A 24,779-nucleotide genomic window follows, 5' to 3' on the forward strand; every position below is an offset into this window, starting at 1 on the left:
TAATTTAAATATATATATATATATATATAAATTTATTTGTGAATGTACCTCAATTAAATTACAGGTATTTTTGAAAGTGGAAAAAAAAAAACTAAATTTTCGAATCCTATTATTAAAAAAAAAATGCACTTATTATTAACCAAGTTTATTTATTTATTTAAATGTGATATTATTTCTCAAGTTCTTTTGCTTACGTCTTGTGGCAGTTCATTTTATCTATTTTGAAAAACGAACAAGCCATTTGGACTTGTCCTCATCAACATCTGCGGTTCATTTCATTTGATTACTCTCTCTCTATCTCTCTCTCGGTTCAAAAACCCTAAACCCAAATCTCCATCTCTTTCTCTTTGGTTGAAGCGTGAATTGGGAATTGGGAATTGGGGGATGGAGTTGGAGGTGAGGTTGGTTGGGGGAATAGAGAATTGCTTCGTATCGCTTCCTCTTCCTCTTGTCCAAAATCTCGACTCCTCTTCTGCCCAGCTCCTCACTCTCGAGCTTCGCTCTCGCACCGGCCACCGCTGGTTCGTCTCCTGGTCCGGCGCCACCTCCACCTCCTCCTCCGCAATTGAGGTACTACTCATTTTCTCTCACAACAACTAAATTTTACATCTTTTTTTTTTCCATCTTGTGCTCACAAACTGTCTCTCAAGAATAACACAATCCCATCTTGCTTACTCTCACTCTTGAGAATTCTGAATTGAGTGTTGTATTCACTATCTAATTCTTGTTCATAAATGGGTCTCCATTAAAAATAAAAAAAACACAAGGGTTTATTTATACACACACACACACATGTTGGAATGTTTTTGCCCAGAAAGCACGGACATGGGTAGGACACAGTGATACGAGCAATTTATGAAAAATGATAACAAGACATGGAGGGTGTCGAATATGGGCACGGCACCCCATATTCAAAATTAGGGTCAGCTACCTGTATTCTTTTGTGCAATTGAATCCTAGCCAAAATTATATTCTTTGGTCATTTCCTTAATTGACACATTTTTCTAGGACTTCTACTAATGTTATTTTAGCTTCTTCCTTTTTCATTACCTCGACTTGAATCAACTCATTTTGCCTTAGCGGTGTATTGATTGCTCTCATCTGCACTTGACCAAAGCATCTTAAGTGATCCTATTTCATCTTTTCATCGATGGGGGTGGCGTGTATTGATGATATCCATTTAAATAATGTTTGTCTCACTTTTGAAGGTAATTAAATTTGACTCCTTTTTCTTGAACCTAGTGTTCATTAAATATTGTATCATATGTTGTTGCAAAGTCTAGAGTAGTATTTCCTGATTCATTCCTTACTCTATGTCCTTGGCTTTCATGAATTCTTCAAAAACCCCCATTCTCTTCTCAAACATGACCATTGAGGCCTCGTCCAGTAAAACTCTTTTCCCTGTTTAGGTAGCTCTTGAATTAATTCATTCATGTCCTCCCAAAATTTTGGTTTAATGGATTCTTCCAACCCCATTTGAGGAGCGTACGCACTAACTATGTTATTTGTGTCTTCTCCTAAAAGAAGTTTTATTAACTTAATTTTATCCGTTATTCTCATAACCTTAATCCTTGCCCCATTTATATTTGTATCTTTTCCTGTATACCATAATTTATATGCCATATGTTCAATTTCTCTAGATTTCTTACTTACCTAATTAGTCTCCCGAAGGCGCACTAGGTTTATTCTTTTTCTATTCACTGTATCTACTATTTCCCTTAGTTTTTTCTATTATAGACCCCATATTCAGAGTGCCAATACGAATCCTACTCTTGTAGGATACTTTCTTTACTTACGTCTCTCCATCAAAGTTCAAGATCTCTTACCTATTTCTCACTACACCTGAACGCTGATGTAGTGTATTGCTTGCAGGGCACACCCTAGCTAACCTTTGCCCACTTTTCAATGCATCTGGGGTTTGATGCAGAGTGCTTTGCCAATAGGGGACAACCCAACTTGTATATGTAGTGTATCCATTGATATAAACTGACTATATTTTACACTAGCCAGCAACCTACATTAACCCTCTTCCATTTTCTGAGCCTAGGACTAACTCTAAAAAAATGTATGACACTATGCACAGATACAAATGGAGTAATTGTATTGTAATATTATATTATCTTATAAAAAAAATGTTATTTTACAAATTATTGTGAATAATCCATGCCTTAAAGCTGCAATCTATTGCTCGATTTTTCATAGCATGTTCTGGTTGAGACTTAATTTGTGGTTCATTGTTTATAAATTATTTTCTAATGGCTCCTCCTTGTATTCTATGTATTTGTCTTCGAAAAAATTATTGTTGTTTCCTAACTCCACTATAGGTCTCCCAACAATTCGCAGAATGCATTTCACTGCCAGATCGTACTGCAGTTCAAGTTCGAGCCATTTCCAATGTGGCAAAGGCTACTCTAGTTACTATAGAACCCCATAGTGAGGATGATTGGGAAGTTTTGGAACTTAACTCTGAGCATGCAGAGGCAGCTATATTGAACCAGGTACATTTCTTCTGTTATGTCAATCTTCTATTTTAGTTTCCTTGCTGTCCAATTAAATCTGTGTAGTTATTTTGTTGTGTTTAGCCTTTTATCACGTGTGTGCACGTGTTCATCTATATATTTTTTGATTGGTAAGTTTTACATGCACTGAGGGGATCTTGAACCCACGACCTCACCATTCATCCCATTATCCTTGGAGGAAGTACCGGTTAAGCTATAGCTCACTAGAGTTTGTGTGTGTATTAATACATATTCTTTTTTTAATTTGCCGTTTGAATCCTATAGTCTTAAGAATGGTTGCACAAGGTTTCCTTTTCCTTATTTATTTTTATTTTCATAAACCCTTTTTTCAAGGTATTTGCCCATATAGGCTCTTATATCCGTATTGGAGTTCAATTATTAGTCATTGCCTCTACTAAATACAGGTCAGGATCGTCCATGAAGCAATGAAATTTCCTTTGTGGTTGCATGGTCGCACTGTCACTACAGTCCGTGTGGTTTCAACCTTTCCCAAGAAAGGGGTGGGTAAGATGATATCTAGTATTTCCTGTTCTCACTAAAATGGTAGTACTATTTGGTTCAACTGAAGTTTGAAAAACTTTATTGGTACTTAATTGGAGAATTGCTGCCATTCCTCACCTGTGAATTAAGTAACTCTTGTTTAACATTTTTATGTATTTTACTTCCTCATTTACTGAAAAAGGGCTGATTACCCTGAATGCTTGAGTTAAATCACTGATTTGTTTCACTCTCATAACATCTGAACTTGATGATCTTTCAAATTTTTTGAAATTGATACTGTTCCTGTTAAATTAACGATTGTCCCAAAAGCTTAAGCTATTGGGAAATGGTAAATTTAATCACACAATTCTAACACTCCTCCTCACATGTGGATCGAAACTACCTTTCAATAGATGAGGCCCAACATGTGAGAATTTAAATGGGAGGTAGAGTGGAGGAGACAAAGATCGAACTCAGGATCTCATGCTCTGATACCATGTTAAATTACCGATTGTTCCAAAAACTTAAGCTATTGGAATATGTTAAATTTAATCATTTATCCACATAATTCTAAAAGTTCCAATCCTAATAAAATTTAACAATTTAAATATATAATACATCACATGGAAAAAGTACATTTTATAATGTAAAAATACTTAAGTTGTCATATAACACAAGCACGACTATGTAATGAGAGTTCTTTTAAATAATTTAACATTTTAAATAATGAGAGTTCTTTTAGATTTCTGTAAACTTTTGGTAGTGGACTTTTGATCGAAATAGTGTTTTTAAACTTCTTGAAATGTCGTCAATAGAAATTCTTCTAGAACAAACTATGTTAATAATTTTAATGTATTTATAGTGCGTCACATGGTGAAAGCATGTCGTACAATGCTTAACAGTTATGTTGAGTCTCAGGATTCAAGTACCACATTCTAGAACCAACTTTTAGGATAGACTATTTGATGTGCCAAAGATGTATCTTGGATATAGTAACTTTCTGGTAAAGCTGTCTTTCCATGTTAAAGAAGTTCATTTGTGGTTCCCAGTGTTTTCATGTAGTTATTTTTTATTTAACATTTTATGTTGCATTTCCAAAATGCTTGTTTAAATGACAGAGAAAGAAATAATGTTCCGTGGTTCAGCATATGCTGAAAAACATAGGTTACAATGGTAATCTATTATGTGTCCATGTTGTTCACTGTATGGATTAGGAGAATTGCTTTCATTTTTAAAATAAGCTGCAATTTTAATGACTGTTACCTTTTTTTTTTGGCCATAGCAAGCTGCTGGATAATACTGATTATGACTATTAGATTCATATAGTGGTGGAATAAACTTCCTTACTTTGTCATCTTTTCTTGTATTGGTTACATATTGACTGTATCTGTGAACCTTGTAGTTCTGGACATGCATGGTGTTGCAAATATATAAACATTTTTATTTCATTTGGTTAATAAACCATGATAATTGAAGATATATATGTTCGTCGTCTGGAACCTTGTCTAACTTTTGAGGTTCTATCAGTGCAACTTGTGGCAGGAACTGAAGTTGCAGTTGCTCCTAAGAGACGCAAGAAAAATGGGAATGCACATGAAGGTCCTTACATGCAATCTTCTATTAAAGAACATCCTTTTGCAAGGGCACTATTGCGCATTCAAGATCCAGACAGGAGATTTATTCACAAAAGTTATGTTAATGGTATTGAGCTTGGTGTAGTGCTCACTTCTGTTGCTTTTATTCACCCAGAAACTGCTCAAAGCTTCTCATTAGATTCTCTTCAGTTTGTTGTTATAATTCCAAGATCATCATCAGAAGAAAGCTCAAAAAATTCTGATAATGATTCCTTTAGAAAAAGAAGCAGTTCACCTCCAGCGAACAGTGGAAATTTAACTGAAAAGAAGAAAATCCGTCAAGCAGTTGTTCATCTTTTAATTTCAGAATCGGTGGCTAAAGGACATGTAATGTTTGCAAAGTCTCTTCGTTTGTATTTGGGAGTTGGATTGCATTCATGTATGTTACTGCTTCCTGATATCCAATTAAGTTCCTCACTCTACCTTCATTCCTGAAAATTTCTTTGTATGTATGTTGACTTACAAAGCAGAGTGTCTTCTTACTTCCAAAAATGTGTTTATTTTAGGTTTTTAGATGTTATTCTTGTACTATGCTTATCAAAAAAATATTTTTCTGTCTTTTCTAATTACTTAGTTGTGCCTATCAGATCATTAGTAATAAACTTAAAAAGAGGAAAAATTTGAGGTTCAGGCATATGATGAGTAATATACTAAAGATGCCTAAAGGGATGCGATATGCCTGCAGGGGTTCACCTAAAGGGATGTGATGTTAATTTGAAGAAGGATATCCCATCTCTTTCACTTTCTCCTTGCCACTTTAAGAAGCTCAGGAAGAATAAAACTCTAGAGGAAAATGGTCTAGAAGTGCTTGACAGCCAACACAGTCGCGAGGTAAAAAACATGCTTCTGAAAACTAGCTCAGGCAACAATGTGGATCATGGAGATTGGTCAACCCATGATGAAGTTATTGCTGCTCTTTCTTATGAATCTTCTTGTGAAGAGGATGGGGAGGCTGCTTGTCAGTCCAACGGTGGAAAGGGATTACAATCTCTTCTTCAGGCATGGTTTCTTGCACAAGTCGATGCCATTGCTTCAAATAAAGGATCAGAAGTTAGTTCATTGCTTTTGGGAAATGAAACTTTGCTTCAATATGAGTTGAAATGTTTCAAGCAGGGGATTCATGGAATGGTACTGGCTTCATCCAATGGTTCTTTGGAAGACGGAAATAAGACTACCGACCTGCTCATCGATGTATCGTATTTATTGATTATTTCTGATGAATCTCTTCAAGGTGGAAGAGTTAATGCATATGAGATTGCTTTTGATCAAAGGAACAATAGTTTGGATGGTGCCATTCAAAATCTGAATTCGAGGAACCCTGTATCCTTCTATTCTGTCCAAGAGAGAACCTTTGACAAAGACATTAGTTCAGATCTATCTTCCTTAAGCTGGATGGGGACAGCTGCATCTGATGTTATTAATAGTAGGTATTTTTCCTTTTGAAATCTTTAATATATAATGCCTTTTGTTGATTCTTGTGTGAGACTTGAATTGTCTGTTGCTTGTAAAATATACCAATTTATGTTTTGTTATAGCTGCATATACTCAAATACACATGTACATGAGCCTGTGTGACAACAGGGACAATAAAAGGTTGGGTTGGAGTTTTAAGAAGACTCATATACTGTCTTCTTACCTATCAACACATGGCAGAATCTCAAAGGTTGATTCTGTTGGTCCAGAAATTAACCTGATGAATAATTCTAGAAGTTGAGTTTTAAAATGTGAAAAATTAGGAGGAAGGTTAAAATGTCTATATTATCAGAATTTCTTCTCCATTATGGGTGGTGTACGCAATTTTTTTATTGAGTCCAAATTTTTTCAACTAGAGGTAGGGGAAGGGGGACGGTATTTTTCTTTAAGGATTTTTGAGCGGAGAAGGTACTTCATGAAGTCGGCCTTTATGGGTAAGTTTGTGGCACAATGGCTGATGAGGAGTATAGAACAGATTGTTGTTGGGATCAGTCCGAAGTTTTTTTTATACGTTCAGGGAAGGTGATTTAGCTTACACCCTCCAACGGAGCTTCAACTCTTTTGGCTTGTTCCTACTACTGACTAAGTTTAAAGTTGGCGGGTCTAGGAGGTCCATTATTATTCCAGAAGGCAGAGCAAAGAGCATCGCTGGTTGATCAGTACCACCTGACCATGTATAGCTACCTCCTTCCAAAGGCAAATCAATCAAGTTAAGATCCTCAATAAATTCAGAGAATTTTTCCATAGTCAGGGTCAAACTTGTCGCACCCCTACGCTCACTAGGAAAGCGAACAATATTAAAATCCCCCAAGCAGCACCACGGTACCCTTCAATATTGTTGAATACCCACCAACTCATCCCACATGTAATCCCTCTTGTTATTCTCATTTGGGCCATAAACCCCTGAACATGCCCATATAAAACTGTCCCCCACCCCTTGCCACTTTACCGAAACTAAGAATGTACCAACCATAACTTTCATCTTATCCAAGACCCTTTTATCCCACAAAATCAAGATACCACCAGCATTCCAATCAGCCTCCAAAACAGCCCAATCCACATATGGATAGCCCCACAAACTACAAATCAGCTGTCTATTCATGCTAGCAATTTTCGTCTCTTGCAAACAAACAATATCACACTTCCATTCCCGCAACAAATTCTTCACCACAAGATGTTTCCGAGGATCATTTACACCTCTAACATTCCACGAAATCATTTTTATCTTCATTACCACAAAAATATCCCCACCTACTGTCACCAGCACAAAACCAAACCTCTATCTCCCATCATAATTTACCAAAGAGATCAAGTTTTGCAGCTTTCTACGTCTCTTGTGTTTGGACTTAGCCACTTTTTGGCTACCTGTTACTTTCCGGTGTAACACATTGGCTGCCTCCATCTCAGTTTCTAGCCTTTGTAAGAGAGCAATGCACAACTTCTCATGTCCAATCGTTGATAACCCAACCAATTTACTGAAACCAGGAATTCTTTGTTTCACCCACCCAGAAACATCTAATTTAGCCTCAATACTCAAGACCTCAGTGACCTCCTCCAACTCCGCCGAAGTTGTCGACGCACTCAGAGCAATAATCTATAAAGGAAAACAATCCGACAATTTTGCTTCACCAGAGCCCACAAAAAAATCAGTTGCATCCTCCAAAAGCATGATCTCCCTAGGAAGGCTTAGGAGTTCCTTACTAGAAGAGAAATTTGCCTCCTTACCTGAAACTCCAAAACCCATTGACCTAGCATGCAGAAACTTCAGAAAAAGATCGGGGAAAGAAGGTCCAACCAGTCGTGGCACAAATTCGAGAGTCACCAATCTCAAATCTTCAGAAATCAACCCACCCGGCAACCTATTTGAGCCCAAAATACTATTCCGGTCAAAGCTATACCAGAAAACCGTATGCTTTAATGCCCTGTCACCCTCTAAATCTGCCTTACCCATTGTGATCGGAAGCTCGTCGGCACGAGTCCCCTCAGAAAAAAGACATTTCACCTCTGTCGAGTTCTCCGCAAGACAACCCACCTTCTCCAGTAACGCCGGTGAGTCATCGGCGCAAAACCCAGCGGGAGGAGGACACCGACTTGCCGCCGGCGTCTTCATGGGGTGACACACCGTCACGGTTTGACCAGCTAAGCACATTGCCACCGTCGAGACTTGGTTTTGCACTGTGCCAGCCTCCTCCAGTGGCGCCGGTGACTCCTTAGCGTGAGCTCCACCAACATCTGTGTGAATTGACGTCATAGCCTTGGTATCCAGAGCTTTGTAAGGCTTATCAGTTGTGGAGTTTTGTCTTAAAAACTTTTGATTTGTTTTGGGTCATACCTAGATCGATCCCAGATTTGCTTTTTGGTTGGTGGAATTAGTTGGGGAAGCATTCGTCTCAAATTTAGAACTTAGTTCCATTGTGCTTCCTATGGTGTATTTGGAAGGAACAGAATCGGAGGACTTTTGAGGATTTGGATAGTTCTGGTGTTCAGATGATTGCCTCTTTTAGTGGGATTCTTTTTTATTGGTCTCGGGCTTGGGGACTCACGACTAGTGATTCTCTCCTCTCTTTTCTGAGCTCTCTGTCTCTTTTGTAATTATTCTGTTGTTTGGCTTTCTTTTTTGTTTTTTCAGTTTTTTTTCTTCTTGTATTTTCTGGGTTTGCTCTATGTTTTTCATGCATAGAGTAGCCTTTCGTATATATAACATTCTTACTTATCAAAAAAAAAAAAGGAGAAGAAAGAGGAAAAGGAAAAATTGAAAATAGAGCGAGACTGATAGAAAAGAAGGAAATCAAAGGTTTAGCGCATAATCAATTAGGACCACACCTTAGCACACATTTATATTAGAGTGATATAGCAAGACTACAATCATACCTTCATGCTAAATATAAAATAATAATTGGATAGAAAATAACAACATTAACTCTAACACTACCACTTAAGCTGGAGCATACAAATTAAACATGCCCAGCATGAAAGACATGCATTGAAAGGAGACATGAGCTAGCGACTTCGTGAAAATATCGCCCAGTTGGTCATCAGAGTGGAATTTTTAAATTTTTGTTTGTCTAAAATTGTTTTTTCACTGATATGTATTTCGCGTATGACTATAAGGTTGGTGAAACCCTTTTTTTCCTTCCCTAGAGAAAAGCTGTCTTTACCTGATAATGTTTTCCAAATGCAGGGATGGTGGTGTTGTTATCCCCCTCTTCTGGGATGTGGTTCAGTTCTTATGATCTTCCTCTCCCTGGACATGTTCTAATATATGGACCTACGGTGAGTCCTGCTTTTGAGTTTTGGTCTCCTTTGTTTGATGATTTAATAATTGAAGGGTGAAGGAAGCTCTTCACAGCTGCTAGATTAGATGTCATGGGAATGGGCAAAAATTACTTGCATGCTTTTCCGTTTTTGATACCCATTTATTGTTGTTTTACATGCTTCCTGAAGTAATTCTCATTTGTATTAGAAGTTTTGCCTAAAATAGGTTAATTCACTTAAAAATACTAAGGTTTGGACATTAAAATTGAAACACAATTCATTCAATGTTGTCCATCATTTTGTTTAGGTACCTACAACAACAAAACTTTAGTTCCAAAATTTTGGGGTCTGTGTAGGCCCCTCAAGATTGGAAAATAGTTTCAAGGTTTTCAAGCACATCTTTTGAAATTTGTATTAAGTTCTGAGGCATGCATAATTTTGAACTTGTTGGTACTTATGTGAGTGAGAGAGAGTCCAGGTTGATATACAATATTCCTAACGAGGTTCTGTATGACCATGTAACAAGAAGTGGTTGTGTATATATGTATAGAGTTTGAATTATATGTTTGTTTTCTTAAACCATCTATTTAAAACTGAACATAGTTAATACCAACAAAAAAAAGTGGTGGCTACGTGATTCTTTTTTACAGTCATTAATATGCTTTTGTTTTTTATATTTGTTAAATTTCTAAGGAACAAAGTTTCCTCAACTTTTGGGATATCAAATAATAAGATTATTATCTATATCAACAGCACCAGTAATACTTTAACTTGGCATTTCTCTGACTAATAGGGTTCTGGAAAGACATTATTAGCAAGAGCTGTTGCAAAATCTCTGGAAGATCATGAAGACATTTTAGCACACATGTATGGGCTTATTTTTATAATATTTTTCCTTCTTTTGATGGTCATTGACATATTCGAATTGTTGATTTTAAGGGGGAACGACTCTATGGGTTAAGCTGCTTTCTTTGTCCCCAAAATGTTAAATCAAGACAGGGATTTTGTGGAATGAAGTTTCTATAAACTATTCTAATGAAGCTTCATGTTTGCAGCGTTTTTGTATGTTGCTCTCGTCTTGCTTTAGAAAAGGCCTCTACCATTCAACAAGAACTTTCCAGCCACATATCTGATGCTTTAGATCATGCACCATCAATTATCATCTTTGATGATCTTGACAGCATCATTTCTTTTTCTTCTAATTTGGAAGGATCTCAACCGTCAACCTCTGTTGTTGCATTAATGGAATTTCTAACGGACATTATGGATGAATATGGGGTAATGATTTTTATGGTTTTTTAGTTCCAATTTCCCTAGAATGGTTTTTTTTCTTCAATAATATTTAGTTTATTATATAGTTAATGTTTTTATCTGCTGGAATAATAAATATAAATATGGACTTTTTTAAAAATATTTTTCTTATTGGTAAGCACTTCACCTTATGAAAATTGAACTCATGACCTCGTCTGCCATCCTTTTCTTGAAGTGTTTCCTTTTCTTGAAGTGGAGGTGCTATTTGCCCTAACGATCATTTAGGCAGCTGTCATCAATTGAAGTAAACAGTGTTTGAGGTATCAATTAACAAAGTAACAATCAAATTAGTGCGATTACTTTTTCCCCTAAACAAAAAATTTTAACATGGAAAGGAGTTTTAAGGATAAATTGTATAGAAAGCACAACACTGGGAAAAAAAAAGCCAGTAAATATTGAAAGAAATAAAAATGGTCAATCCGAAGTGGAAGCTCCTGTGAAAACACTCCTTTAAATGAGCTCCTGCATTTACTAGACTTGAGTAATCATCTGTCATAAAAAGTTTATGCTGCTAGGAAGTGGGCTAATAATGTATTTAAAGTTGACATACACAAAGCTTTCTCCCTCACAATTAGGCCCTCCCAGTAAAATTCAACCATTCGTGGGTCTTGCATGTGCAAAATAGTAGAAATTACCTGAAAGTATGGTAACGAAGGCTTGAACAATGACCTCACTTAGAGCCTCGCACTAATGCCATGTTAATACTGATATGAAAGGTTAGGCTAATAGGGGTGTTTGCTATACCTGAAAGTGGTGCATTGTACCCTTAGTATACTTCTTGTGTCCTGGGGTATTCGTTTTTTTATTAATAAAGTTCTGTTATTTATCAAGGAAAAAAAAAAAAAAGAATAACAAAGGTTAGGCCATTAGGAAGTAGGCTAGCAATGCATAACAAGCTGATTGATACACTAAGTTGGTGACGAAAATTTAGGGTGCTTTGGCTTAAGGAAGGTGATAGAAACACTGGGTTTTTCCATGGAGGAATAATTATATTAGTAGTCTCAAAGTGGGAGATGGAGTAACTTCTAATCAACATGAGATCAGAATTAGAATTGAACAATTCTATCCAAATGTCTATCATGAATTGATGTGGAAATCTTGTCTTAAAGCTGTATTTCTTGAACCGTTTAGGATTGCAGTAGATAAGAATACTTCAGTTGCACCCATCTGTTTGAATTTGAGATTGTAATTATTTAGGAGTGGTTGACCTCTTATTGGGGTGGTGGAATTGGTTTGGGAGGCACTCTTTGGAGATTTGGAATTTTACTCTGTTATGCGTGATGTGGCAGTTGTGGAGGGAGAGGAATAATTGCACTTTTGAGGCTAATATAGATCAAAAAACCAGCTAGAAGCTTTGCTAATTCCTACCTTGTTTGATTGGTGTGGGGTCTTACAGATAGTATCACTTTCATAGATCTCATGCTCATTTAGATTTTGTGCTAAGTTTTGTAATTTTTTTAGGTTACAGAGTGCTCATCATCGTGAGCTTGTGCAACCCTTTTCACTAATAGATCTGATTGCTTATCCATTTTTTTTTTCAAAGTATGATGGAGTTCTGAAAAGAGTGGAGAGTCTAAATGCCATTGTAGCTATAGTTTTGCTGTCTTAATAGTCAACTAACAGAATCTTATTGGTACACTGAACAGGAAAAGAGGAAGAGCTCATGTGGAATTGGTCCTATTGCCTTCATAGCTTCTGTCAAGTCACTAGAGAATATACCACAATCATTGAGCTCTTCTGGTATGTGTCTTCTTGCATGCATTATGGGTACTTTCCTGTATTTGCAGTGGAGCTGAAAGGAATTGTGGTTTCATATTCTGAATTATTGCCATTGTGAATTTGGTCATTATCAGGAAGGTTTGACTTCCATGTTCAACTTCCTGCTCCTGCTGCCACAGAACGCAGGGCTATATTGAAGCATGAAATTCAGAAGCGTTCCTTACAATGTTCTGATGACATCTTGTTAGATGTAGCTTCCAAATGTGATGGCTATGATGCATATGATCTGGTATTAAGCTTCTTCCAAATTTATTAATCAAATGGATAAGTTTCATTGTTTATATTTGTAAAAGGCATACTCCATTACAAATTATCATTATATTACCCCCGATTTCAACCTTATGTGTTGCTCTTTGGCACTTCGTATTATGTGCTCACTTTAAAATAGTGCTTATATAGGTGACAACTTTGGAGTATGTTTACCACTCTTTTCTTATCCTGACTATTATTACAAACTACAATTAGAATTAGGGATAAGGTCAATTTTAGAGTAAAAACAATCTTTACCTAGGAAGCCAAGAAAAGAAGCCTTATTATGTCTTTTGCTCATTTGTTTTTAAAATAGGGCCAATTTAGTGTCTGGGCTAGGGGTGGGGCAAAAAAATATCTTGGCAATTTTTCCTATGAAACATGCTTGGAAATTTTCTGCTATATAGTGGCTTGATGAATTGTCTAGATGTTAGAAAGTGTGGATCTAGCATACTTGGATTTACTGTTTTTTTTTTCCAATAAAATTTCTCTAATTTCTTTAAAAAATATATATTTATGAGAGTGTCGAACCAGAGAACAGTTTAATGTGCTTTTTGGTTGTTAGTTAGTACACACTCTGTGTCTTTCCCTCTTTTTTCTAATAAAGTTTTACTTATCAAAAATAAAATAAAATTGGTCAGTAGTGTTTTTGCTTTATGGTGTCTGGTGGTTGATGCCTAGGACATTTTGAGTTTGTTAGGATGTTTGAGAGTGAGTTCTGGATGGCATAGAAGCAGTATGACCTGGAGTGTATTTTTTTTTTTTTTTTTTCTGGATAGATAAAAAAAAATTTTATTAAGAAAAAATAGCCAGCCTGAGTACATCGGGGACCTAGAGTGTTGTACAGCTTGTTTTATATAGTTATATGCCAAAAAGAAACTGCTTCTATTTCCTTGATTTCATTCAATCTCGAATTCCTAGGGGTGTTGGGTGTGACAAGTTCCCATTGGTGTCTTAATGGGAATGACAAGTTTGATATTTGGTCCGATTACAATAAGATCCAAGGTTCTTCTATCCCTAATTTCTCTTGGAAGGGAATTTGGAAAGTTAAGGTTCCTAAAAGGGTGGCTTTTTTTATATGGACAGCAGGTCATAGTCGGATACTTACCTTGGATAATTTGATGCTCCGGGGTCTCTCTTTGGCAAATTAGTGTTGTATGTGCTGCTACAATGGCTCCTACATTGTCCTGTAGCTCACTTATTGTGGGTACAAATGTTACAGGTATTCGGGATCCAATGGGTCATGCTAGGTTCTGTGGAGAGTTTGGTGTCTTGTTGGAGTTATTGGCTGGGGAAATTTACTTCGGACATTTGGAATATGGTTCCTAGTTGTTTGATGTGGGTTGTTTGGATGGAAAGAAATCAGCGTTTTTTTGAGGCTAAAGTAAAATCGCTTGTTCAGTTACAAGCTCTATGTCAGAGTACTCTGTTTGATTGGTCTAGGTGCTGGGGTTCTTCAACTTGTTCTTCCATCATTGAGTTTCTTTCTTCCCTTAGTATTATCCCCTAAGCTGGTTTTTCTATCTTTGTTGTTTGTTACTTTTTCTTGTGTTCACTATCATGAACAACTTGTACTTCTTTCATTCTTTCTTCATGATTAAAACTATGCTTATTACTTATCAAAAAAAAAAAAAAAAAAAAATGCTTACTATTGGCACAGAGCTCTTTCAGATTAAGCTCAAGCTTCTTCTTTTAAATTGCTTTATGATTGGATTCTTGCTTTGGCATATCCCTCTTTCCTTTTTTTCCTTTTTGATATGTTATTGGTGGCAACCTTAAGAAGATCTTTTTCATACTCCTTGTGTACTTCGACTGTTCTTTTTCTTAAAATTGAGTTGCAAAATATGGAAGGGTAAGAAGAAAAAGGGAGAGAAGAATAAACACACACACAAAGAGATTAGGATTTAGGTTTAGGGATTAATTAATTAGTCCGTTCATTGTAGCATATATTTTTGTTACACTAATCTGAAATGATTACATGAGTACCCTAAGCTAATATAAGAGTACATATAAAATATCAGTCTAACACAATCACTTCACCATTTATTTACTTGTCTAAATTAATTTCATTAAGTCTACTCTAATGCTTTTGAAGAAGAATGATATCCTGTTCACTTTTTATGGATATAACTTATTTTTATTTCCCCGCAGGCCATATTGAATTTGTTCATTATCATCATAGTTTTACTATTGTTATCGTTGTAATGTTTTTACAATAGTACTTCCTCCATCCCATTTTGATTGTCCACCTTAAAAAATTCAAACTTTTTAAGTGAACATAATCTAATGCATTTTTTTTTAAATAAAAAAAAATTACTAGTTTACAAAATTACCCCTCCTTAATTTAAACTCAAAAAAACACAGAAAAATACATAATGATTTTTCAAGTAAAATAAAGGGTAAGTAAGAAAAGTTGTGAAAATGGTGTCTATTGACCTCTCAAAAGTTGACAAGTATTTTGGGATATCCCACAATGGAATAGTAGACGAAAATAAGGGGATGGACGGAGTAATTTTACTTTAGATCATTGGGTATGTAATTTATGTGAATAACTCACAGTGTCACACTCAAATGTGAAATCTTGCTAGAAATTCTTTTTTCAAATAAACATTTCTTTTGAAATTTGTGTCTCTTAAATTTAAGTATATTTTTAAGTCTGGCTATGGAGATATGGAATAGAGAGCGATGGCCTTTGGAGGAAGGTCATTGAGGCGAAATATGGGGACAGATGTGGTGTTTGGTGTACAAATTGGGTGTCCAGGACCTATGGTGCTAGTATGTGGAAACCCATTAGAAGTGGTTGGTTGGATTTTTCTAGATATCTGATGTGGGTGACGGTACTAGTGTGAAGTTTTGGGAGGATGTACAGTGTAGGGATTGTTCTCTTAAAGAACAATTTCCAGAATTGTATAGTATTAGTTGGGCAAAGGAGTCTACTGTGTCAGAGGTTATGCATTTCTCTGTCGCAGGATTGGGAGTTAGAAGCGTTGGCTTTGTTTTTGGATGTGCTTTATTCCACAAATGTGTGGGGTGTTGGTGCTAACAAAGTTTTTCAAAAGCTAGCAATGAGAAGAGGCTTTGAGGTTCGAAGTTTTTATCACTCTTTATCCCCTTCTTTTGTCCTTTCTTTTCCTTGGAAAATGGTGTGACAATCGAAGGTTCCTCCTAGAGTAGCGTTCTTTTATTAAACTACTGCTTTAGGTAATATCTTAACTACATATAATCTTCGGAAGAGGTATATTAGAGTGCTAGATTGGTGCTATATGTGCAAATGGTGTGGGGAATCATTAAATCACCTTCTTCTTCATTGTCCTATAGCATCTGAGCTGTGGTCTATGGTATTCTATTTGTTTGGTATCCATTGGGTTATGCCATATAAAGTTATTGGACTATTAGCTTCTTGGCAAGGAAAGTTTGGTAGACATTGAAGTATAAATTTCTGAAGGTTTGTGCCACATTGTTTGTTTTGGTGCTTATGGTGAGAGCGAAATGTTAGATAATTTGAGGATTGTGAACGGTCTATCCTTGATGTAAAAGTATTTCTTCTTCCATACTCTACTTGATTAGAGTTTAGTTTTTTCATCTATTTTTTTGTTTGTCCCTCCCTGATCTTATTGATCATTGTAATTTGGGTTTTTGATTTTTGAGACTGTAGTACATTTCCAGTGTACTTGGCTTTTTGTTCTTAATAAAATTTCTTACATAAAAAAAAGAGAGAGTATATTTTTAAGTCTGTATTTTACATCTGTTCTGATAATTGTATATTTTTTAAGGAAGAACTTTTAGGTGCTGCTTTTGAAATTATATATTAAACAATCTCATTCTTTCAGGAAATACTGGTTGATAGATCTGTTCATGCTGCCATTGGTCGGTTTTTGCCTCCCCATTGTGCATTTGACAAGGACGGAAAGCCTACGTTAGTCAGGGAAGATTTTTCCCAGGCAATGCGTGAATTCCTTCCAGTTGCCATGCGTGACATCACAAAATCCGCTCCCGAAGTTGGTCGCTCTGGGTGGGATGATGTTGGTGGTCTGAATGACATTCAGAATGCAATTAAAGAGGTGAAATTTTTAAATTTGCTTTGTAATTTTCTAGTCATAAATTACATTAGTATTTTCACTGCGTTGTATTAGATCACAAACATGCTACTCTTCTTTTTGAGTAAATAAATAGTGGTTTTCAGTATGAGTTTATAAATAAAACTTAGCTGTGTTTGTTTCGGGTGAAAAACCCTTACGGAAAATATTTTACACCCAACGGGGTGTTTGGGTGGACCAGAAAATAAAGTCAAATTGAAATCAATTTCAGTTTGACCGTAAAATTTTGACCCCTTCAGTGTAAAATCATTTACACTTCTATTTTACGTTCAACCGATTACACTCCTATTTTCAGGCCTCTACCTGAGAGAGAGAGAGAGAGAGAGAAGCTCCAGTTGAGACATCCTCCGGCGTATTTCCGGAGTATATACATATTTTCTTGTAATAATTTTATGTGCAAACCAAGCACTAGAAACCATTTTTTGGCGCATTTTCCATAATGCAACCAAACAACTGAAAATATTTTCCTTTTCAAAATATTTTCATTTGAAAATATTTTACACTTGGAAAACATTTTACATTGACCCAAACACAGCCTTAATCATATCTGGTTTCCTAAATTCCATGAAAGCTGATATTTCATAAAATATAGTGAAATATGTCTAGGGTAAACTCATCTAACTTGTATTTATTTTTAATGAATATATGCTGTTGAACTAAAAAAATTTCAATGTTCTTTTTCTTTAAAAGGCTTTTCTCATATGTATGCATTTGATGTTTGCGCTTCATTTCTAGATTTCCTTTTTCCCCTTTTTTTTTTTATAACACCTCTTCTATGTACTGTGATTCCATTGCTTGTCTGTTGCTACATTTATAAAATGATCATAATCATTCAACTTGGGTTCATTTCTTAACACTTAATAGTGAATTTGTGATGTACTTCAATGATTTCTCAAGGCCATAATTGAATCAATGCGAAAGCTAAGGTTTTCTAATCAGATCATGGTGTTCAGTGGTGGACATGTGTATTGAGAGGAATTGCATATACTTGGATGTTATTGGGATAAACAGAAAGCTTAAAGCATTGGATACAGATTTTGAAGCAAGAGCTCACAAGAACGGCTTTTTTGAAAATTTAATATAGCTGAGACTATGGTGTCACCAGAATGGCTGTATATTTATAACCTTAGAGGATATAATAGTTTATAATATTTGATATATAACTTCTGACGGGAAGTATGTGCATTTGTAATTGAAACCTTATTTACATTTTAATAAGGTGATGTTGGTCTTGTGGTATCCCACGTAATTCAGAGTGATGACTCATGTTTAAACCACCTCTGATGGAGAAACTAAAATTTTTCAAAAGAAGACAAACCCTTTCAACTATTTGGTCATATCTGGAAGTTAAAAAGTCAAATGCACAGGTTTTTTGCTGGAATTTCTTTTCAGTTTGTAAGCCCACGAATTTGAAGGGGATTAGCTGTCCCCACTCATAGATCTTGTATCGTAGGTAAAATACTCAACATGGGGTAGCAGAAGGAATTCATGACACCATCTTAAATTCACTCAAGTAGAAATATTTACCAACAATTTAAAATGATTATGCTAGCTGCTTCTGACTTTGTACTGCTTCCTACGTGCAATGCATTGGTGTTTATGCTTCAGAATCAAGTATGAATGTATGCAGGGGAGTGTGCTTACCTCCAGTCTAGAGGGGCAAAAAAAAGATCTGTGGGGAAATGAAGTTTGGCTTCAGGAAGAAATATAGAAAATATATGAGAATGTCAGCATGTCAACTCTGTCATAAGGAGACTGAAAATTGACTCCAATAATTACTCTGAATTGCTTGGTCTCTTTCATTATTTCCTCTTATTTTCCAGAAGAGAACCTTATCTAAATTTCTATTGCTTTATGGAACCAAAATGGTATAGAACTTCTTACCTATCTGTTGGTTCAATAATATTATTAGCAGACCATGATAGGAGGAAGGAAAAATCAAATCATTAGCCTATAGATGATAACTGGTTTGTACCGGTGCTGTCTCTTACTTTCATTCAATTCTATCTTGCAACTATCATTTTGCTTTTCTTGTTTTTGTTTTTTTTGTTTTCCTTTTTCAGTTCCAATCCTTTGTTTTAACTGTATGTTATATTCTCATCTATTGTTAATTCCCACTATCAATGTCAGATAATTGAATTGCCTTCAAAGTTCCCAAATACCTTTTCACAAGCTCCTTTAAGGTTGCGGTCAAATGTTCTCTTATATGGGCCTCCTGGTTGTGGCAAGACACATTTAGTGGGTGCTGCTGCTGCTGCCTGTTCCTTACGATTTATATCAGTGAAAGGGCCTGAGCTGCTAAATAAATATATTGGTGCTTCTGAGCAAGCTGTGAGTGTCCAATTACTTCTTGCCTTACAAATATATTTTGTATACCAATTTTTCGATGATTTTTGTGTTTTTGTAGTTTCAAATTATATAGTAGCCAATGCTTTTTTATACCACATAATTTATCAGTGTGGAATTTTGTATTAGTTCTCACTTCTCTTGATTTATTGGTTGTGCGCTTTTGCTTTCAGTGAACTGTTTTCTGGGATATTATGTATGCTTCATGGTAACCATCTTTCTTTGTAATTATGTGTATAAGTGAGTGAAGTGTGGAAAGGAGATTGAAGTGTAAGAACTATAGTTATTCTCTCAACAATTTTTTTTGATACAGGATATTGTATGGTATTTTAAGATGATTATTATGATGCCAATGATAAGAACCACAAGAAGAGTTATCATCATCTTCTTAATTTTGACCCATATTGTTAGTTTCTTTATGTAGTGTTTGACTTTTTTCTGTTCCCATTATTTCCTATGATATACTACTATTCCCATGTAGTTGGTACCCTCCAAGACTAATGAGTGCCAAGGAGCACCGTTTTAATACTAATTCTGAATGTATATAAAATGAAGAGAAAAGTATGAGCTAACATAGCAGTAGCAGCATATTTTTTATAGTCATACTAGGCTTTTGGAACCATTGTGGACTTATTCTCTGTTGAAGCTCATAGGTGGATGGCACAGTTAGCAGTACACAGTCTCAGGGCCTTTGCAGTTTGCATTACCTGACTCTGCTCGCTCCTTGAAGATGTTGAGCTTTCCTTGTCTTAGCTGAAATTTCTTATTTTGTGTTTGCTTTATGAGAGGATGGAGACATCTGGTGGATCTTTTGATGATTCTAGTTTTATACCATGATTATTTTGTCTCTGTCATATACATCATTCATACAATGTACTCGGGTGATGCACAAACTCCCATTCAATTCTTAATTATTATTGTTTTTTTACTTCAAAAAAAGAACAATTGTTCAGTATTTGTTTATGTTTCTTATATAAACATCATTCATACAATGTATTCGGGTGATGCACAAAATGCCATTCAATTCTTAATTATTATTATTATTCTTAAAAAAAGAAGTGTTCAGTATTTGTTTAGTTGCCTCCTTTTATTGTAGTTTTTTAACTGGGATTTATGATGCATGTGTAGCTATACAATGTGCATAGAAGATAAAACATGAATGATGATCCTTTGTATCTTTTAATGGGTAACCCTTTTTGGAAATATGTTGAATGACTTCCTAGAAGTGAAGTGTAATGCATAGTCCTGCTGCTGATGCATATATCATGATTTCAGGTTCGAGATATTTTCTCCAAAGCAAACGCAGCCGCTCCATGCCTTCTCTTTTTTGATGAATTTGATTCTATAGCCCCAAAAAGAGGGCATGATAATACTGGAGTAACTGATCGTGTTGTTAATCAGGTCAGTCTCTTGTTTGCCAGTCCCAACTTCCATCCTCTTTCAATTAATTTTCTAATAATTGCATTTCCCTCTTTGTAGTTTCTGACTGAATTAGATGGCATTGAAGTTTTGACTGGTGTATTTGTGTTTGCTGCCACAAGGTCAGTTTCTGTTCACAATAACCATAAAATTATTGGAAAAATATGTTTTGTCCTTGTGGCCAAGTTGTAAAACTCAGAATCCTCCTGAAATTTTGTTTGTGACAGTAAACTCCCATGGTTCAGATCAAAGTGAAGAAACCTTTTAGCATGACCTTCTAACAAATAATATAGTGCCGCGTCTCTCATCACTTTTACATCTTCAATTTACAATTTTCTCCCTGTTCATGATGAAAGAATAAAAAAAGAAGTTTTTTCCTGTAGGGGAAAAAATATATATCTTCCCCTCTTGTGAATGAGAGATAAGTGACAAGAAAAGGCGGTAGTTTTTTTTTTTTTTGGGGGGGGGGGGGGGGGGGGCGGGTGGGAGGGTGGGAGGGTATGCTGTGGGGGAGTGGAGAGGTTGGTGGTGTGGAAATTACATCTGAATATGTTAAATGCCCAATTGACCATCAGTACTTGTATCTGGTGGTTTTGCCAGAGTGATGGGCCTGATTAATTGAACCACTCCATTTCAACTTCTTCCCATGCTATTTCTATAACATTACAGTGTGGATTTGTTCCTTGGCTGTGTTGTTGCAGTGGACTGAATTTGCATTGGAATTGTTATTCAATGAAGTGAAGAAGAGTATGGTGGCCTTTCTTTGGTGTTAAAATAAGGGATTATTATTAGTGGAAAAGAAGATTCTTTCAAACCACTTCTAATTTCTTTCACAAGCTCACAAACTTGACCCGTGCGACCCTCTTTACTACTGCCTTCCAACAAACCAAAGACTCTCTCAATACTTTGCACCAATGACATGCCTTCACATTTGATCCCATTCTGTACCATATCTCGAAAGCTACTTTCCTTATATTTAAAAGTACTAAATTTTATTATACCCAAACCATCAGCTTTGATAGGGGCACAAATCTTATCCCAGTTCTCTAATAACTACCTGTGCAACAGGATAGGATCCCCACAACTTGGCATGACTTGGCAGCTTCAAGTTAATAAGCCTGTGCAAATTGCTTTCTTAGGTTTATGTCTAGTGCCTATACTTATATGCAAATTGAAGTCTCAATCATGGAATGTTTCTTTCGTATTTGCATTTTCATGATTTTGGATCTTGTTTTCTACATTGGTCTTTTTATTGATTACTTTGTCTGATGGTAAATTAACTTAAAATTTTCATGTCAAGCAGTAGACCAGATTTACTTGATGCTGCTTTGTTGAGACCTGGTAGGCTAGATCGGCTTTTATTCTGTGATTTTCCATCTCAACAGGAGAGGTTGGATATTCTCACAGTACTTTCTAGAAAGGTTAGTAAGATAATCAAATTAATGCATTGTTCATAACTTTTATTTAGTTATGCACGTTTCTATTTTAATATAATTTGAATATTAATTGCTTACAATTATTTTAATGATTTTTGAGGTCCAATTTGAGGATAAGCAGTGTTGTTAAAAGCGCACTTAAGCGCAAAGCCCTTGGGGCTTTTTTCCCTCTAAAGTGAAGCGCCCTCACAAAAGCGCGCTTTAAGCACTTTTTTTGAGCTTTTTGTATTATTATTATTTTTTAATTCCTGATTTGAGTTTTAGCCATTAGATATAAATATGTTTGATATAAGCCATTGATTTAATATATAAAAACTAATAGTGTGGTGTGCTACCATACACCTAAGCCTATCTATTTAGATATTTTTGAACTTTTAACCACAACCACACAAACAAACGGAAAACCAAACACTCACAAAGATTAACATTACTTAACATTCTAGTACTTTTTAGCCTTTGCCTTCTTGGTTCTATACTTCTATTTTGATTCAACCATATTTTGTAATCATGGCCATCAAATATCATGGTTGTATATATTTTGTAAAGCACAAAAAAATTATATAAATGTTATATAAATTATATAAAAATGTTTTATTGTAATTTATATGATTAATTGATCACTTGATTGTTGTATTGATCATTAATAATTTTTTTTTTAAATGTGCACTTCATATCGATCAGGCGCGCGCTTGCGCTTTGCGCCTAGGCTCCAGGAGGCCTTTGCGCTTAAGTGCACTCAGTGCCTTTAACAACACTGAGAATAAGTTCTCGTATGTTTTATTAGTTGAAACACCCATTCCACTATAAATAATGGGTTTAATGGGTTTAAATGATTGCCTTGACAAATGCCCTGAACAAGCCATAACTTGATACCAAATTCTCTTTTTCAAGTGCTGACCCTAATCAATCATATGATAGGCTATTTCAAACTCAAGCCTATGTGTTACCCTAGTTTTGTTGAATCATCATAACTCAGAACATTTATGAGCAAGTCAATTGCATTTGAGGTGCAAATGCATCCATTCTCCGTCAAACTATTACTTTTTCTGATGAAATATTCCATTCTTAAAAAAGATTTCTAAGTAATGGGCGAGATGACTCTCCCCCTTTGAGGTTTGTGGATGAATGACACTCCCCCCTTGAGGTTTGTATAACGGAGTAGGAATTTTTTTCTTTTAAATGGAATATATTCTATTAAGGAAGTAACAATGTGAGAGGGTATTTATAAAAACCTCGAGCCTGTGAGTGTCATTTCTTGAAACTTTTGAAGGGTAGTGTTGTTCTAGACACAATAATTTATTATTATTTATTTATTTATTATTGTATTTTTAGTGCCAAAATTGTACTGTGACTCTTCAGTTGCTAGTGCTACTCATAAATCATGAAGCTTTATTTATGATAATGTTATGGTTTTATCAATTGATACAGCTGCCATTGGAAAATGACGTTGAATTAGATGCCATAGCTCATATGACCGAAGGATTTAGTGGGGCTGACCTTCAAGCTCTGCTTTCAGATGCACAGCTTGCAGCAGTTCATGACCTTCTGGACAGTGCAGATACCAGTGAGCCAAACAAAAAACCCGTAATAACTGATGGTCTTTTGAAGTCTACTGCCAATAAGGCAAGACCCTCTGTTTCAGAAACTGAGAAACAGAGACTATATAACATTTACAGGGAGTTTCTGGATTCAAAAAGATCTGTTGCTGCACAGGTGTCTCTCTCCCTCCATGCATTTTGATGCCAATAAAGTATCATTTATTGATATATTCCTAGAATGTAGCTTCTGACTTGCATAGTTTATTTGCAGTCAAGAGATGCGAAAGGAAAGAGAGCAACCCTAGCATGAAAAACAAGAAAGGTCTTCTAACCAGGATAAGTGGAATGTGCTATATGGTAAACTGTTCATTATGTTTTCTGTTGTACATTTCACCTTTCTTTTCTTTTTTTTGGGGGGGGGGGGGGGGGGGGGTGTTGTTTGTGTTGGAAATGCACAAATCATATGGGAATCTGCTAAATAATCCTGTAGCTGTTCAAAAAGTTGCTCAGCTGGATGTGATCCTGTTTGAGAGCTCATCATAACGTTGGTATTCCACTATAAATTTATGGAAAAACACAAAGAAGGAAGCCTTTACGTTTCTTTTTATGATTTAGCCGAGATTTTAATATGGCTAGACTTGTGTTCTTTGGAGTAGTTAATCTTCTATGGCGAATTTTGATCTTGCAGGTGTGTTAAACCCCTCAAAGAAGGTAACAGAATCTCTATATCTAGGTGATAATGGCAAGCCATGTCAAATTTATGACCTATTCAGAGAGTCGTTCAGGCAGATGTACATTGCTCCACAAATTTTACAACAATGGCGTCAATCAAAACAGGTGGATATACATTGCACCACGATTTTGAATTTTTACCGAGTATAATACAAAACCAAGACCAAAGGCATAGGCCTAAAAATGTAGTCATTGGATTTAAAACAGGCAAGGTTATACCACAAAGACAATGTACGTGATTAAAAAAAAATCAACATTTTGTTTTAGTTGTATATATCGAAAGAGATTCGGGTCCCTTGATAAATATTTGAGGTTAATTATCAGTGATGCTTTTCATGTTAGGCACGGGGCGTTAGGCTTATTAGTTGATCTTGGTGAATATAAATGATGCTTTTCACGGTGGGAAATAAGGTTGTGACTCTATTAGTAGTTCTCAAACTGCATTAAGATGATCCGATTTGTTTTTCAATTTGTTCTACCTGTTTTGATTTTTAAGATCTCGTGTATTTTA

General features: G+C 35.7%; 1 protein-coding gene across 3 annotated transcripts; it reads left to right on the plus strand.

Annotated features, from left to right (window-relative positions):
- The first annotated feature begins 235 nt into the window (after positions 1-235).
- LOC142643190 (peroxisomal ATPase PEX1) lies at positions 236-24,572 on the plus strand. 3 transcript variants are annotated; one of them, XM_075817736.1, is made up of 18 exons: positions 236-570; positions 2,325-2,498; positions 2,924-3,023; positions 4,527-5,012; positions 5,319-6,056; positions 9,288-9,379; positions 10,155-10,228; positions 10,417-10,639; positions 12,319-12,412; positions 12,526-12,680; positions 16,531-16,761; positions 18,928-19,128; positions 20,419-20,544; positions 20,623-20,684; positions 21,866-21,983; positions 23,427-23,711; positions 23,808-23,893; positions 24,225-24,572. In XM_075817736.1, exons 1-17 carry the CDS (start codon positions 385-387, stop codon positions 23,844-23,846), a joined length of 3,384 nt encoding a protein of 1,127 aa, XP_075673851.1. In that variant the 5' UTR covers positions 236-384; the 3' UTR covers positions 23,847-23,893; positions 24,225-24,572. The 3 variants fall into 3 exon arrangements, with proteins under 3 accessions (XP_075673851.1, XP_075673852.1, XP_075673849.1); XM_075817737.1 differs by having other exon boundaries at positions 300-570; positions 2,924-3,019; XM_075817734.1 differs by lacking the exon at positions 236-570 and adding an exon at positions 1,098-1,208 and having other exon boundaries at positions 2,344-2,498.
- Positions 24,573-24,779: the final 207 nt, after the last annotated feature.

The sequence above is a fragment of the Castanea sativa genome, chromosome 7 (genome assembly GCF_040712315.1).
Source record: "Castanea sativa cultivar Marrone di Chiusa Pesio chromosome 7, ASM4071231v1".
NCBI classification, from domain to species: domain Eukaryota; kingdom Viridiplantae; phylum Streptophyta; class Magnoliopsida; order Fagales; family Fagaceae; genus Castanea; species Castanea sativa.

Excerpts from the sequence above, each read along its gene's own strand:
- LOC142643190 (XM_075817736.1), top strand. The coding sequence starts at position 385 with ATGGAGTTGGAGGTGAGGTTGGTTGGGGGAATAGAGAATTGCTTCGTA. Across the intron at positions 2,499-2,923 it reads AGGCAGCTATATTGAACCAG|GTCAGGATCGTCCATGAAGC; the intron begins GTACATTTCTTC and ends TACTAAATACAG. Across the intron at positions 20,685-21,865 it reads TTTGTGTTTGCTGCCACAAG|TAGACCAGATTTACTTGATG; the intron begins GTCAGTTTCTGT and ends CATGTCAAGCAG.